Source organism: Macrosteles quadrilineatus, unplaced genomic scaffold, assembly GCF_028750875.1.
Source record: "Macrosteles quadrilineatus isolate MER2022 unplaced genomic scaffold, UCM_ALF_1.0 Scaffold_7__1_contigs__length_78375512, whole genome shotgun sequence".
NCBI classification, from domain to species: domain Eukaryota; kingdom Metazoa; phylum Arthropoda; class Insecta; order Hemiptera; family Cicadellidae; genus Macrosteles; species Macrosteles quadrilineatus.
This window is the reverse complement of record NW_026542600.1, coordinates 69,333,828-69,351,448: the sequence shown is the minus strand read 5'-3', so window position 1 is coordinate 69,351,448 and position 17,621 is coordinate 69,333,828. Positions and strand designations below refer to the sequence as shown.

At 36.8% G+C, this 17,621-nt stretch overlaps 1 protein-coding gene across 2 annotated transcripts in view; it reads left to right on the top strand.

Moving 5' to 3' along the window:
• Window positions 1-17,621, top strand: part of LOC128997819 (putative mediator of RNA polymerase II transcription subunit 26) — a 97,392-nt gene that overhangs the window by 74,521 nt on the left and 5,250 nt on the right. The window contains exons 4-9 of one of the 2 annotated variants that reach the window (XM_054423560.1): window positions 2,803-2,929; window positions 5,006-5,103; window positions 6,210-11,094; window positions 11,565-11,668; window positions 12,551-12,674; window positions 17,350-17,584. In XM_054423560.1, coding sequence (XP_054279535.1) covers window positions 2,803-2,929; window positions 5,006-5,103; window positions 6,210-11,094; window positions 11,565-11,668; window positions 12,551-12,674; window positions 17,350-17,584 — 5,573 coding nt within the window. The remainder of the gene's footprint in view (window positions 1-2,802; window positions 2,930-5,005; window positions 5,104-6,209; window positions 11,095-11,564; window positions 11,669-12,550; window positions 12,675-17,349; window positions 17,585-17,621) is intronic. The other variant, XM_054423561.1, reaches the window with a different exon arrangement.

Here is a 17,621-nt window from a genome sequence, read left to right as displayed (position 1 = left end):
ATTTGTTTTTTAATTGTGATTTTAGAAAAAATGTCTCAAACTATTGTAATTAAAACCTAGTATGTTATAGTCTTTTTAAACTGTATACAAAATTATACAATCTCTAGTCCTGTAAAAATTACTATTTAAAAGTTTGGTAATTTTGGTTACGCCATTGACTATACACGGAATAAACTTTCCATGTAGTGTAAAAAGTTGAAGCCAAGAAAATTGAAGTTCAGGACCATCTCACCAGAGGGCACTAGTGTATTGGGTTAAATATTAATTTAAATCAATTCAGTAGCATATTAAACAGCTGATTGATTTATCACTTGACACAGAATATTGTCATTAGTTGCTAGACCATCTCAAAAGATTGCATCACGGTTTTTGGCTTCAAATTTTTATTTTTACATTACATGGGGAGTCTAATCAGTGTATAGTCAATGGTTACACCCACCGCTTACCCAATAAAAACGTTTTTGACTAGCTAATATGGGGAAGTCGGATGTGTGTAATTTTGTTGATACCGTTTATTCAGTTTGAAGATTTTAGTTATAATGTTTTACACTACAACACGACTACTACGATAAGCTAGACCGCTATCAGGATGTTTTCAATCAGGCTCTCCAAGGCCGATTTCTACAAGACTTGTAACTCTGCCCACCTACGATCAACTTGACAAACTGTTCGCTATTATTTTGGAGTCGCTTCGGACATTGAGCGATGGACGTAATTATAGAGTACAAATCATTTACACAAACCGTGAGTAATATCGCAGATGTGACCAGATATGTAATAAACTGTTCTGCTGTGGCTTCGATTCGTCCGTGTTTTATTCATTTTCGTGTCCATATCTGACGTACATAATTGTATTTTAGAGACATACAGAAATGGCTATCTTTCCGGGTCAGCTTTAGAGAACACAATTGAAGATACCCTCACAATGTGCTAAAAGGCAAAAAGCCAAAATTATATTATCCCTTGTTTTCAATATGGTAATAGTTCAGACAAAATATGCTAAGGTTTATATTAACTTGTCCTTTAAGTTTATCTTGGCTAAAATATTGGTGTGTGCAACAGATCAGTTACTTAAAGCAGCACATTCGGGGCTCCTCCCGTTTAAATTTTACCAAAAATTAAAACCACCTTATGTTAAAAATTGCGTAATTCTTTGATGCGTTAACTTACGATGCGGCATTTAGAATTACTTTTTGTGAAAGCACTTGAGTTAGAGAAAGCGCTGTATCTGAGCGTCGGTGATACAGTATTTGTTATGACGGACAATGGAGAAAGTCTGAGCAAAGGTCAAACTCGGTACGACTACAGTTGCTGAGACTAGACTGAACAGAAATCGTGTAATCGTTTCTGGCGATTGTAAAATTAAATTCAACGACACGGTTCTCAGTATTTTCTTGAAGGTTCATGGAAACTGTATGTACCTACTTACTAACCTACAGTATTTATAGAACTTGCTGTGGCGGCCATTTATTTTATTATAAAGTGTAACCAGGACATTGGTACCTTCGTAATTTGATCACTTTCCCTCAAATAATAAAGGATTGAATAAATAAATAAATCACTCAGATATTATTGGTATGTATTCAGAAGTGGCTAGTTGCTAGTCTAGTTGTTGAAATCTCGGACTTAGTTGCAAGAGGGGTTCGATCCACGACAAATTCAAAGGTGTAAAGATTGTTTTCTCTAAAAATAGTTTGGTATTTTTTTTTTAATTCTAAATGCGGTTTTTTTTTATTGGTATAGTTATTGTAATAGGGTTGTGTTGCTAGCCTAGTAATTAGTCTCTCGGACGTAAGTGCGGGAGAGACAAGTTTGATTAACCACATGCCGACAAAATTGTCTGGTTTGCCAGTTTTTTTTTTTTTTACTTATGGGACTGTAATGTGATTTTAAATACAGTATTTAAAATAGTATATTACGTTACTAGTCCCGAAAATAAGTGTTTACCGGACGAGTGATTACCATACGAGTCCGGTAAACACATTTTGGACGAGTTACGTACGATAGTTTACGCCATACTACTAAATCCGTACAAATCCTTTTATATTTCCACCAACTAAAGGACTAAAAACCACTAGTCATAACCTCTAAGAGAGATTATGTTTTCTGTTTATAACCATTCATTGCCACCTAAATACAATATAATCAGCTGATTGGTGTCCGGTACAACTCATTGCAGTACAGTAGTACGCAATGAAACCCCATTTGAATAAGCTGGCGGCAAACAGCTGTTTTCTGGACTAAATCCTTGCGTGGGAAGTTCATCAAAATAATGTAGTGTGGCGTAATAGTATATTTATTTATTTTTTTCGAATTTTTTTCTTTTTGTTTTAGATTAGAGCAGCATTTTAAAATTGTATAACTCATTATTAGTTTAGTTAACAATAAATTATCAGAAAAATTTACCTTGTAATCCATTTATTGATTTTCCGAAAGTTCACTTTCAAACTTGCATGTTTCTTATTTTTCTCAAGCAGTAGGCCTAATAGAGATATCATATTGAAATTTGTATGGGGCTATATATTATTATGACCTATTTTTCAACATATTTTGAAATGTTTTTAATATTACCTAATAACTAAAATACAGTATATCAAAAAAGAGTTTTATTTAAAATTAAAGTAAAATTATTTAGTCATGTGATTTTGCAATATCCTTGTGTACCATGATACTAAAAAGCATCCCCTACAAGCAGAAAATAAAATAAAGACTCTATCCTACATGGTTTTTGAGAAAAATTACATTTGGTTAACATTAAGTTACATATTTGATTCCTGCATTGACGGTATGGTTATGTTTCAGGTGTCGACGCGACCGTGGGGTGGGCCAACTGGGGTTGGAGATCTCACCAAACTCTGCAATCACAAAAGGAAACAACTGGCGATGTCTTCCAACCTGGATAACAATCATCTGGACCTGAGGAACAATGGTAACATACAGTGTAGTTATATTTGGCCTGTGGTGGGGGCAGGCTATGCTGAACTAAGGGTTGGGTCTGTGTCTTAAGCCAAATTGTTTATCGGTGCAGCAGCCGGTTCTTTAAAGCTTAGAACACACTGGATCGGTCGGTACGGGACAAACCGACAATATATACCTCCGCAGTCTTCTCCTAGCATTTGTGAAGTGCTCCCAAGTATCTGAAAAGGCATGTCTGTATCGTCTGAACCGGAACACGTGTACATACTGCGAACAGCGGATGTCTCATCATGTCCTAGAAATCTCTTTCTGAACTTTCTTTTGGACAGCAGAGGGTGCGCATGGGTCTGTCCCAAAAGTTTCATTCTATTGGTTTATAACTTGTTATTTTCCATTGAAGCAATGCACCTGATGTTTTCACTATTCAGTCATCTTTAAAATAAGTTGTAGGTAAACCGAGTTCTTAAATTCTCGCTAAATGGAAATAAGCGTTAGGCCTACATGATTTTTGCGTCAGAGTGGTCGAGAAATAAAATTATCGTATTGAAATATTTCAAAACTTTTTTATAAATAAATATATACAGTCCTGCGTTAAATATATGTATTGTTAGATGAATTTAAATAGTAATAGGCTGGTAAAAAGAAGTTTTATTTTTTTTTTCTTATGGTCAACATATGGTTGTAGTTTGCTTATGGATTTCTTTAGATAAATGTTTGTTATTTCCCTTTTTAAGTTCTTCATATTAATTTAGAAAGAAACTTATACTTTTTTCAAGGGAACATAAACCTTGATTCAGTTTAACATAAACACCCTCTAAAATACACACTAAATTTTATAAAATATGGTTGTCAAATATGTACTGGACAATGTAAACATATTTATGTGCGATGTGAAACCACCCTATTCAATTCATTTTTATTGTAAGATTAGTTCCAACCGAGTGGCCAAGCACACAACAATCGTCAGACAGCCATGTTACCACCGTAATAATGTAATAACCCTCGTGATTACATGTAATTATCACTGTAATAACAGCACAGTGAAGGAAATCAACTTGCAATTCATTCTGCTCTAGGTCTGTTAACTTCCTCACCTGCCAGAATAGGTGTTTGCTCTACGTATAATCTTGGAATTATTCTGCCTTAAGTTCTGAGCTTTAAAGAACTTTTTAAAGAATTAAAAGTAGCTATAAATATTGTCTGTTTAAGTTGTTTGATTTTAACTTTGTGTAAGATGAAAATATATCCATATGAATGTTATCTGGGGTTGCTTTGAGACATAACACTGTTGAAGAGTGTTTTGAGAACGCTCTTCGTAGAATGTTGTTTAACAATTTTAACAACTAAAACTTTTTAACACTATTTTATACAATGATTGCCCAAGAAATACTAATGTGATGTATAATTTAACTGTTTTAATGTGCTTTAATGGAGACAGGGAATTATAGGAATGGTGTGAAGAGGTCATAGTTTCTCTTATGTTAGGTACTGCATCCTTAGTGTCTAGTTAAGAACAGTTACACTTGAGCTTTTGGTTGACCAGTATTGTTAAGTGGGTAGACTGTTATATAGTATTGTCTCTCCAAACAGAAGACAGTACTAATGCCATCTTAGTTGAAACAATATTTTTTGGACAGTGTTGGTTTTCCCTGCACCATTCATATATTTAGATGTGAACGCTGTATTTTGCTGGACGTGTAATAGATGCACTGCGTCGGTGTATTCAAGCCGCAGCACACTTTTCTTACAAAGTATTGTTACGCCATTTCCTAGACTGTGAACAAAAGGCCCATGTAACTAATAAGTGTGTACTATTTGCTGCGGCTTGGACTGTCTGCTCTTAGAGCAGTCAAGCTTGAGCTATGCTTCGACATTGAACACAAAGGAATTTTGCCACTTTTCCTCAATCCTTATTGCCTGTGTCCCCCAAAACCTTGTTTCACAATAATTTGAAATTTGTTCATAAAATGAGAAGAATCATTGGGGAACTTCTGATATTTTTTACAAAACAGACTAAGTATTTTCTTAAGTATTAATGATTTAAACTCGTCATTATTAAATTTATAATGTTAATTTATTCTTTTTTTAGATGGAGTCAAGAAAAAGAAGCGCAAAGTGACTAACTATACAGCTTCTGTATCCCAATTACTGGCACAGCGAGAGAGGGATCGCAATAAGGATCTGCAGGTACTTTTCAACAATGGAACATAGTAGTAGAGAGTCAATATAGATCAGTGGTGTAGTTGTAAATTTTCCTGAAAGGGAACGCTTACTACGAACTAAGAACTGATAACATAAAGGATAATGAAAATGACTTTTGGAAAAAGCAGAGTCGAAACGCCGGATCCCAGGCTTTTCCGCACCACTAAACAACTGATATAGATGTGTTATTTACATCTACAAACAAATCGCATCGTTAAAGCTGCTACATGGTATTAATTAATCAATTATCAATTATCAATTTTGGTAGATATAAATTGCAGGCTTTTTTATACTAGCTTTGATAATCTGTGTTTTTATGGCTATACTGAATTAAACTAAGGTGTGTGCTAGGGTCTTCAACACAGTTTAAAACCTAATTTCCTGAAATTTCTGCCTTTATGGGGATCCCTAAACCTCAAACCTAGTTCCAACACGTTTCAAACATTTTACATAAGTTTACACTAGATATATACTTGCTCTGTTAAAATATTTTTATTTCTTTCCATCACTACCAATACACATTACATTATTGCAATATATATAGGTATTGATTACTTAATTGGTTGGGATGAAATATAAATGATTGACTGCAATAAATGAATGTATTTAATCAAATTTCTATTGTTTCATGTAACACTATGCATAGTTAATTAATACACCCAGTTTACAAAACGTCTAGGCCTATGTAGTGCATAGCTTGCTCATGGTAACTCAAAATATTTCATTACAGTATTACGAATGAATATTGATTTATGTACTCAACCTCATGTTATGTTACCAAGTAAGTGTTAGAATAGAAGTAAACCATTGTGTGTATAATTAACACTAATAAAGGTTTCAATTGTAACACAACCACTTGGTATAGTTGAACCTTATTAGGTTCTAACATTTGTAGTTTACAAATCTTATCACAATTAGTAGACAATCTAATTTTTTAGGTGGAAATATAGGCTACAAGATAAATTGGAAACATCAAAAACGTTTTAATTTGTTGTCAAATAATAATGCAGATTGATTTTATATTTTCTCTGGAATAGTAATTTAGTGAAATTCTAGTATAACTTATATTATTGATGGATGCAATGTTTCAGGGCTGGACAGATGGGACTTGTCAAGGTGGTCGGGACAGTTCTCCTATAGCGTTGCACATGCAACAGCAGACTTCTACACGGGTATATCCACCCAGTTACACCCCAGAGAACCACAGCCAGCAACAGTTTTACAGGTACAATCCTCATAGTGGGGGTTGTCCCATGCCCTCTCAACAAGCTGAGATGATGGGAGGTGGTGGAGAGAACAACTATCCTACCCAGAGTAGTGCATACCCTCACCAAGGTATCGGTGCCCCACCATACCATCAGTACCAGTTCCAACAGAGGGAAGATCACCACTGTCAACAGAAACCTCACAACCATCAACAACACCAACAGCAGATGATGCACCAGCAGCAACAACAACAGCACTTCCAACAACAACAACAGCAGCAGCATCAGCATTTCCAACAGGCACAGCCTTCACATATGATGCAGTCAAACTCTCCGAGGCCACAAATTCAGCAGAATATGCAGCATCAGCAAGTGATGGGTCAGCAGGTACAAGGACCTCACCAGAATTATGAGAGGGTGATGGGACCATCCCCGCAGTTTCAACAGTATCATCAACAGGATCATAAAATGCACATGCTGCCACAACATCAACATTGTGCCGGCAAACAAATGCCCAGAGAAAGTTACCAAAGAACTGATATACCACCACAGGTTCAGCAGGGTGTTGTGTTGCAAACCTCTCAAGGTCAGATGATGCTTCCGCAGCAGGCTATGGTGTTACAACAACAGCAAAATGCAGGAATGCAGCCTTCTCAAAACCAGCCGATGATGCAAGTTTCTCATAGTCCTAATCTATCGATGGTTCAAAGTCCTAACCCATCGATGGTGCAGAGTCCTAATCCGGGTATGGTTCAGAGCCCTAATCCATCGATGGTTCAGAACCCCAATCCTTCTTTGGTGCAAAGTCCGAATCCCACATTGCAGCAGACTCATCAACAGAATCAAGTTATGATGCAGAAGCCTCTACATCCTAATCAAAGCCAACAGGGAGTGCAGGTACAGTTGTTGAATCAGCAAATGGCATTGCAGAACAATCAACAGCAAAATTTGAATCAAGTCCAAAGTAATTCAAACTCGAGCATGTGCGCATCACCTGCAATGCTTATGCACCATCAGAGACCTGCACCTCCATGGCAAACCAATCGTAATAACCAGATTGCAAATCAAAATGCTGTGATAAATCAACAACCCCACAATCAACAACAATCCCATAATCAACAACAATCCCATAGTCAGGCTCATAACCAACAACAACCACAATCACAGTCTCAACAACAGCAGATAATGCAACACAATATGTATGAAAGAGTTCCTCCTCTGCATCATCATTTGCCTAATGCTCCTGTTTGGAATGATGAGAGGAAAAAGGCTGTTTCCAAACTGCAAGGTAAACCAGTAGCACATATAAAGAATAAAAGATCCTATTTGAGTGATCATCACCATACTGTGGGTACAAACAATGAACAGCCTTGCCCAAATGTTGATGTCAGACGCATTCCTCAAGAGCAGAACAAACTACCAAATAATCAGTCCCAGACCTTCACCAATACCAACATTCCATCATTTATGGAAGACCCAAGTGGTTATCTGGCTCAACAAACAGCTCTGTTAAACAGTACGATATCACGGCAAACCGGTATGAACAGTAATGGTATTAATCTAATTTGTCAAAATAATTGTAGTTCACAAATGAATGATCAACATTTTGGACAAGGGCAAGTTGTTATCAACCTTCCGACTAGTTCTGGATCCACAGCTAACAATCATGGTGTGCCATTACCGAGCACTGTCATGGTTCCTAACCAACAAAAACAGAATGTTATTTCTAGAATGAATCAGGCAACATCCACTGGAGTTAACCCCAGTAATAGCAGTATCAAAGTGTACAGGAGTAACGCAGTATCATCTACAGGAACCTCTGGGTATCAAAACCAAGCCCAGACAAATCAAACTGGGCTGCCGGATAGTAGCGGGGTTTCTCCTGATCGTGGTAGATGCTCTCAAGGCTGTGGCTCAAATATGATTGATAATTTCCATTCTCAAAATCAAAACCAACAACTTTCAAATACCGTTACAGTCAAGTTCCATCCTGAAGAAAGTCCTGTTACTTCTTCAACGTTCATGGAAAATCGACATCAGGGACAATCTACACCAGACAATAGAGGACCCATTCAAGGAGGCACAGTTAGTACAAGTAATAGATCTCCTCCTGATAATGTGTCTAGGATCCCACCTGATGATCCCTCTCCTGGAAGAACATCTACCCCTTCATCTACTCAAAGTCGGAGGTTGGATGCATCTCCAGAACCATCCTTATTTATTTCCACATCATCACCTTTCACGTTAGCTAGTGGCAACACAATTATTTATCAACAACAAGCACCTTCCAATTCACAAAACTCAAGAAGTGAAGTATCAACCCCTGCAGCTCAGTCTCCAAAGCCCCAACAGCAACTACAACAGCAGCAGCAGCAACAACAACAAAAACAACAGAATCATCAACAGCATCAACAGCAACTGCCACAACAGCAGCAGCAGCAACAACAACAACAACAACAACACATTAATGTGATGCTTCAAGATGTGCAAATGGCAAGGTTACCTACAATTGTAACAACAATGGCTAGTGGACACACTGTCAGTAGTAACACCATAACTTCAGTTTTGGCTGGAAGAGCAAACACAGCAACTGTAACAGTGAATAACCAAACCACTGTAATTCCACCTTCAACAGTTGTTACAAACCAGCAGGCGCCTCAAGTATCTGTTTCCAAAACTCCATTAGAAATGGTTCAGAGTGTTGTTAGCAGCATTCAGGTGCCTGCTAGTTCAGCAGAATCAGTTCTGAAACCTGCCACAGCCCCTAGCCTTCCAACAGGACATATTTTAATGTCAAGTAACGGTCAACTTATAGTTACAAATTCTCAAGGGCAACCTGCCATCCTCTCACCCCAACAAAACATTGGTAAGATCAGCACATCGATGCCACCTATGACAGGAGTTTCATCAATAGTTACAAGTGTGACTGGTGCTGTTACCCAAGTCATTCCTGCCGTCGGTGTTACTCAGCAAGTTCTGGGTCAACCTACTGTCCTGGTAAATACACTTCCTACACCTTTACTATTCCAACCCGGTGTCATCAATGTTGATGGGACTATGAACACAGTTCAGATTCCTCACCTCGCAGTCGCCACAGGAAATGTTATACCGGGACAGATGGTTGATGAATCTAGAGTAAACAACAGCAATGGCGCTTTCTCTCCTCGAAATCAACCACCGTTGCTATCCCCGGAGGGTTCAAATGGTAAAAGAAAAGCAAACCCTAAGAAAAGAAAAGTTTCACCCCAGACGGTTGCATCCATGCTTCACATTGCTGCTGCCCAACAAAACTCTCCAACTACTGGTGCGACTGGAATGGTTGTTCAACAACAACAGCCGCAGCAGAACTTTAGTCCCCCGATGCTTCAAGCTTTAACGATTTTGCCTAGCAAAACCAATCATTTTGGTGGAACACAGCAGTTGATTGCAACAGGAAATATTCTGCAACCGTTAAATTTGGTTCAAAATTTCCCAACCATACAGCAGTTTATCGTCCCAGCCGCAGGGCTCGGAGGAATGGTAATGGCCACCGGGGATGGAACAGCGACTTTGCTGCAAGATACAGTCCAGCTCAATGTCCTAACTCCGATGCAAGGACCTGGAGGAACAGTATTTGGTCACACAAGCGGTCAGAGTATTCTGGCTGCTGGACCGGCAGGGATGGTAATACGAGCACCCGCTAACTCTAACCAACAAACAAACAAAGTTCAACTCCATACCCAGAATACTGGTGGTAACCAATTCATCGCTAATTCGCCGAATCAATTTTTAATCAACAGCCCTGCTTTCAATGGACAATTAAGTCCTATGTTGGCCAATGTGAGTCCGGCTAACCAACAGATACACTCTTTCAACAGCAGTGGAGGGAATTCACAAGCCAGGTCGAATCAAACTCAGGAGTTTATTCAATGTGGCCAAACCCTCATGGTTCCTTGTACGATAGCTCAGAATCCAACCTCTCAAAATACCACCGTTGTTCAACAAAATACAACCATCGTCCAACAGCAAACCACTATGGTCTCAAACAATCAACAAAATATAGATCAAAATCCGGGTCCCTCTACGTCTTCGTCGTCTAGTTTAAGCTTAAACCAACACAATTTCATTCTGAACAACGCTGATGGAAAGCAGCAAAACTTTATCCTCACTACAGACCAAAAAGGACAGGGAGGGTTCATCCTAAGTCCCAACCCTGACAAGCCGGGAACTCACATTATTTTAAACGCCGATAAAACCCAGTACGGTGGACTCATTATCAGTCAAGAAAAGCCTAACCAAATGTGTGGTAACTTTATATTTAGCAATTCCAACGTGCAACAAACAGATAAAACATCTAACAACTTTATATTATCTAGTGGAAATCTCTCGGAAAAACAAAATACTAATAGGTTCGCTAAACACTCTGTGTCAACTCAAACAGCAGCAAACCAACAAGTATTGCAAGTTTCGTCCACACCTGTCCCGACAGCTCTAGTGGTCGCCACAAGTAACACCTTCTGTCAGACGTCCACAGGCAGTCCTCCAGACACGACTACTCACAGTCCCGTTGACGGAGGAACTTCCTCACAGAGCCCAGGACTGACTGCTGAAGTTCCGTCGAGCTCTGTCGCTGATGATCTCTCCAGTCCTACCAGCTCTAGTGATCCTGGCAGAGCTCAACCCATGGTTCATTGTGTCTCCAGTAGCAATGAACAAGACACTCCAGAAAACTCGTCCACTAGTCCTGCACTTTTCTCTCCTCCCCACAACATCGAGATCACCTATAACAGAGGTAAATTTTGCAATTAATTGTCATACATTTGTCTCTGTAGAGTTTGCATATATTTCACTATTGCAGTTCCTTATCTTCTGTAAACAGTTTTATTGCAGGCTTTAACGGGTTGCTGAACCAGAAAGTATTATTTCTAGAGCTTATATTTGTTGACCTTACTTTGTTCACTGCAAGACATAGTTTAAATACTTTCAATTGTAGAAAAAGGAGGATAGCTAAAAAAGCTAAAAAGGAGGATCCTTGAACAAAACTAACCTTAGTAGTACTCTAGTCTTTCTGTAAGTCAATTCTGTTTACTATGTCCATCAAGACATTGAAGCTTTCTAAATTATCGTAGAATATATTAATTTTTCATAAGTAAAACTTGCACAACAAATCTTTACCAACGCTGTAGTAGAAAAAAATACTCCCTCAGTTAATATATGCTATTTAAGTGCCATTCAGTTCTTGACGTTATTTTATAATTTCAGGTATTGGAAACATGAAAAACATTACTATGACATCATTTGTCGAGTCATCCAGCTCGTCTATGCAGACATATGAAAGTGAAAGACTTGTCAAACGGAGTAATGATGTAAGTGTTTAGTTAATATACTAAAATAATACAACCAAGTAATATAAAACAACTGGAAGAAAAACAATGTGCACACACACATCTCCCTAAACCTAGGGTGGCAAAGCAGTTATATTCTTGTTTGATCATTGTTTGTGAATAGCTTATGGGAAATATGTGTGTTAAAGCAGATTGTTGAGGTTTGAACAAACTTCCTGATGTTTGACAAACATTTGTTTGTCATCTCCCAGTGTGGCCGCACCAGCAAACGTATTCCGAGGGTTGGCTCCGCTATATTTGTTTGGAGATAATGTTTGCTCTCAAAGCTAAAACTCTATAAATGTTTGCTGTCAGTTTGGGCCATTCGTTAATATTTAATTTTGGAAAATAAGACAAACAATAAAATGTTTGTCTAAACATCAATGCTTTATTTAGAAAAAAATATTTGTTACAAGCTATTTACTTGTTTGTTGTAAAATTGTGCCAACAAACTTGTTTGTCAATCTGTTTGCCGGAAGTTTGTTCAGTGTGGATCTGCCCTAACCTCTAAAGACATTTATGTATTTCAACACATATGTTCCTTACAAGATAGGAACTTTAGATCGATTAAATATTGGTTCCTGATCATCTCAATAGGTTTTGTCACAATATCATTGAGTGACACTATAAAAAAATTCTAATGATGACTGTTAAAAGTATTAATATGATTTGAATGTGCTTTTATTAGGGAAAGATACTCCGCAAGTCATTCGAACAAGAAAAGATATATTTGTTTTGTTTGCCACATCTACTGTTTTTTAACTAACCAGAAAAATGTTCAATCTTTTATGTAATGGCTATATGTAAAGATTTTCATATTTTTTTAGGATGGTCGATAATGTTTTTATGTTGTTTTGTGTGCAGGGAGAGATGGTCAGATATGACTACAGTTCCCTAGCCAGAAGTCGCAAAGCTGCCAAGCAAGTATGTGACAGCAAAGTCCGCATCCATACATCCACACTGTCCTCCTCACATGAAGAAGACGATGGTAAGTTTGTTTATCAGTTACCACTTTAATACTTATTCTTTTCTTCCGTTTCTATAACAACTAATTGGCTTGATTCTCTCTCCGAGCTACTTAACAGTTAATTTTGCAACATACCAGGTAGAGTCAAAAGGAAAGTCCTAAAATTTATTTTTAGAGCAATTCAGCTGCCTAATACAGACATGGTTGGGGCTGCTGGGCTATTGGTTATAACTCGGGATCTCTTGGGTGCCTGGTTCAAGTCCAGTATAACACCAACGATTTAATCTATGTGGTGATACTGTAGCTGGGAAATGGAGCCATGGCCACCTGTGGCCTTATCCAGGGCCAAACCCTTTTACACTTCATTAGGCTTCAGTTTGCACTCCAACTCGCACTCTCCCCGAAAATCCCTCATTCCCCAAAAATACTTATAGCCCTTGGGTAAGAGAGGGTATTTCATTTTTTTTTTACACAATTTGGAACATTAATGAGTAGTACTTGTAAGACCAACTGGAGGGTGACAAAGTTAGCTGGTCACATATCGATGATTTATCAGAAGAACCAACCCCTAACCCTAAAGGGTCCAAAATATAAGTGTAGCCACCTTTCTACCAAAGGTTTAATGTGGCTCAAACAAACAACAATTCCAGTAATAATAAATTCTACGGGACTCAGATCCACTGGCACTCGTATGCACATACAGTACAGTACATACAGTAGTATTTTGAAGTTATAAAGAATAATTTTGTTTCCAAAACTGCCTAGGAAGTTATGTTCTTTAATGATGTCCTATAACAAATAGTTAACGATAGTATATTTTTTTTATATAGGCCCAAGACATAAAAAAATCGGGAAAAAATCAATCGCTAAATTAGAACTTGAGAAACTATTACTTTCTTTGATTCTAGCTGTTATCGAAAATAGCTACTCTCTGTATAGAGTGATGAAAAATAAATTCTGGAAATATTTTATGTGATTCTACTTTGTTTTCCATTCCAAAAGATTGTAAAGAGAACAAGTTCTCTCTGTACTAATTTTTGTCTTCCGAAAACTGGTTCAAACATAAATTTGTTCGTTGTATCCACAGTTTTGTTTTTAAACAAAGGGTTATTATCATAGTAATAAGCTCTGAAGACAAACCCAGTCATGTCTATAATTTTAAATTGTTTCAGAAGCTGTGTAACATGTTAACTTAAGTTTCTTAACATATTAACACCCTCAAAAGTTTAAGACTATTTATTATTGTTTGAGTGCTAACATTTTAGAGTTTATTTGTCATCCAAAACTCCCTATTCATATTTTGTACATTAGAGCAAACAAAGTTTTGTTGTAGAATCGTTTTACATTATAAGCTGATGGTGATGGCATAGAAAGTTAAGTTAACCTGTTTTTCATTAACCTCGATGAAAAAAACTCGGTCTCCAACTTAAATCTGTCTATAACTTCAGTGTGTACAGATCTCTAACACTATCACATACTGCACATTATTTTGTACATTTTCCTTTATACATTTCTAGTTGTGAACGAAAGGTCTCTCTCTCTCATGGGCATAGTTATTTGTCCATAATCACCACATTGCCACTCTCCTTACTGTATTATAATCCCATCATATAACTATAAAACGTAAGCATAAAGTAATTAAGTGTTAAAATAAAATATTAAAATATTATTATAGACCGATCATTAGATAGTGCACATAAAATTTCTCATATTTGTGACACCAGTTTTGCTTGGCTGATGTTTGTGTTGATAATCACCGTGGATTAACATTTGAGACAAATTAACACCAATCCACCTGTTCCTTTTAAAACAGTGGATAAATATAATGGATTTGAAAAAGAGGGAATCTACATTGGTGACTGAAGAAGATGTCACTTAAGTGTTTGAAGCATTGGCTTTTAGGTCGCCCTGTCTTTGTGGCTAGAACAATCGTGGTAGCCTACATTTTATAGCATGATATTCTTTATTGTATGTAATTGTAGCCTAACACATCAAATTTATAACCATCCTCTTATACTAAATTGTACAAAATATGGTAAAAGGGGATTGATATTTATTGGAAAGTCCAATTTTCATTAGACCCTAAAGGAGAATGATAACGGTTGTTGTCGTTCCAATGGTGACAGAAGATACGATAGAAAATTAAAGAAAATTATTGAATTGAAATTCCCCTTTAATTAAAGTTTACGTTATTTATTTCATTTGGATATTTATGATTTAATTGTGGATATAACAATTAGACTTCAAGTAAGATTATGAATTTTTTTATTATTTCACAATACTGATTATTACGACAGCAATTTTTAGATTCTGATCAAAAGAATTAGACAGATAGGAAGGATAGAAATTTGTTGAAGTAAATCTAACAAACCGGACTTACGGCTATCTTGGTATGAACTGTCTGCTGTCAGGTGATTTAACAGAGGAGGAAGCCCTCAATGAAATAGTTTTAAATTGAGAAAACATATAATTTTTAATTTCAAGTACTCCAAACAAAATGTTGTTCAGTATTATACAATAGTGTGATAAAACAGCCCGACGTAATTGTGTTCAATGTACATATGTGTATGATATTTAGAAACAGCTGATTTGTATAGGTCGAGTGAAACTGACAAGTCAAATTAAATAGAAAGTTTGAGGGCAAGTAGATTAGTTATCTCTATAAGGACAACTTTGCTCTTGCCATCCCCACTAGCTGTTTTGTAGAGTGGGGGAATACAACTTTCCACCTTGGCTAGAACATTTGCTTAAGTGTAACAGACATTCTAAAACTAGACGAGAAGAACTTGAGATTGTACGTGGTGTCTTACTATCACTTTTACTCGACCTACTTGAACCAGGCTTAACCCTCCTGATGTCAGTCATTTTGTGTGTGGTGTCAGTCGATTTTGGGGCATTTTGCAGCAATGTTTATTAAATATAATAACAAATCTAATTTGCAAAAGAAATACTTTTTACACATTTCTATGCAGCTAAATACACGCACATCATAATTCAGAATAAGTACTGAGTTTTAATGCCCATTTTATGTTTGAAAAGTACTTTGAATGATAAAAATTACAAGAAAGAAAAGTTTTGAAAAAATTATCTTTTTACCAAATGAAACATCTGAAATCATTTATTTATAATATAGCAAAAAATATGAATTTTAGTATGACTAACTTAATTTTTAGGATAGCCATAAGACGTAAATATGATAGAAAGACACTGGCAAAATCACTCACTAGGCCTATTAAAATGACTTGACTGCCTTACAGATAAGCTTCAAGACATTACTGCAAACAAACAAATAACTCATATTGATTATTTTATACATCAAAATAAAATGCGTAGTCTAAACAGATATAAATCAATAATTTTCAATCAAGATAATGTAGTAACAAACTACTTGCAAAGAACAACACACACACGGCAACCTAAACATTGATTGTTTTCTCAAAACATCCAAGAGACAGACAAACAAGAAGGGATATAAAGACAGCCCCTAGGAGAAAGCCAAATGTCTGCTGTTTACAGTAATATAAATCCAGTCCAAATTGGACTGAAAAAGGCTGAGTTAATAGACGATATGCAAACGTTTGCACTACTGCCGATGCATTGACGCTTGCCAATTTAGAGTGTCTTTACCGTTCATGCATTGACGCTTGCCACTTTAGAGTGTCTTTACCGTTCATGCATCGACGTTTGACACTGGGAGGATTAAGGATGCTTCTCTCATCTTAAGTTTGATGGTTTTCAAGAGCACTTGTGATTCGCTTGCTGGATTTTAAATTTAATATCATCATCGTCGTCATCACCATCGTCATCATCATCATCATAACCTGGGCATGTATGTGGTGCTTGGTCTCAGTCCCTCCCCCCCCCCCCCACACACACACCCTCATCTTCTGCTTTATTCACTAATTGTGGTTTGGTTCGTCTGCTTGTCCATTGCATTTTAACCTCACCCCTATCTTTTACTCTGCTCTTAACACTGGTTTTTCTAATACTGATGTATATAAAAAGTGCAACTAAAACATTCTAAATTGTTTTGCAGTCAATTGATATCCTATTTGGAATTAGTCAGATATTAATTTTGTGTATTTTGCTATTTTGAGAGTGATAATCAATATAATATTTCTAGCAAAAACATTTTTAACTTTTGGAACTATAACAAGAAAATATTGGTGAATAAAATTAATTGTAATATTTTGAATTACCTAGAATGTTTTACCGATTTGGACATAACTTTGTTAAATTAGTAAGACACCAACCTAGTGTACATAATTATCCTTTAATTAACAAATTTACGTTTCAAATCCAAAATTCAATAAACCATGTAATAAATACTGTACTTGATCAATCTAAACACAAATAAGTTTAGAACCTTATAATTATTAATAATTTTTAATCATCTAAAACATAAATTTAATATCAGTTAATTTTTTTAAACAATCTCCTAAATCAAAAACACTAAACTGTCCTGTTATTCTAATAACTAAAAAAAAAAAAATTCTTCTTCATAAAATAAATTAAATAATTTATTACTCAAAGATGTTTGTTTATTTTCTTGGGTGCAGCAAAATTCTAAACATTTAATAACAACATCCAAATAGTTTAGCTAAACTTAAAAATGAAAGAAAATATTAAACATTTTTAGCAAGATGAATGCAGTATATAGCAAGTGTTGAAGCAGAAGTGGGGGTGTGTTGTGTAGAGGAGGAGTCGGAGGGCGCCGGGGGGTGTCCAGGCGCCGGGGACCTGGTGTGGGGTGCGGCACGGGGCTTCCCCTCGTGGCCCGGCAAGCTGGTTGGACCCGCCCCTACACCGGGTCGTGTCTGGGTCCGATGGTTCGGCGGACCCGGAACACTCAGCGAGGTCCATCCCACCTCTCTGAAAACTCTCACCGAGGGACTCGAGGCCCACCACAGGGAGAGAAAAAAGTATCGCAAGTGAGTGCTGAAAATGTACTCGGATGCCTTCACACGT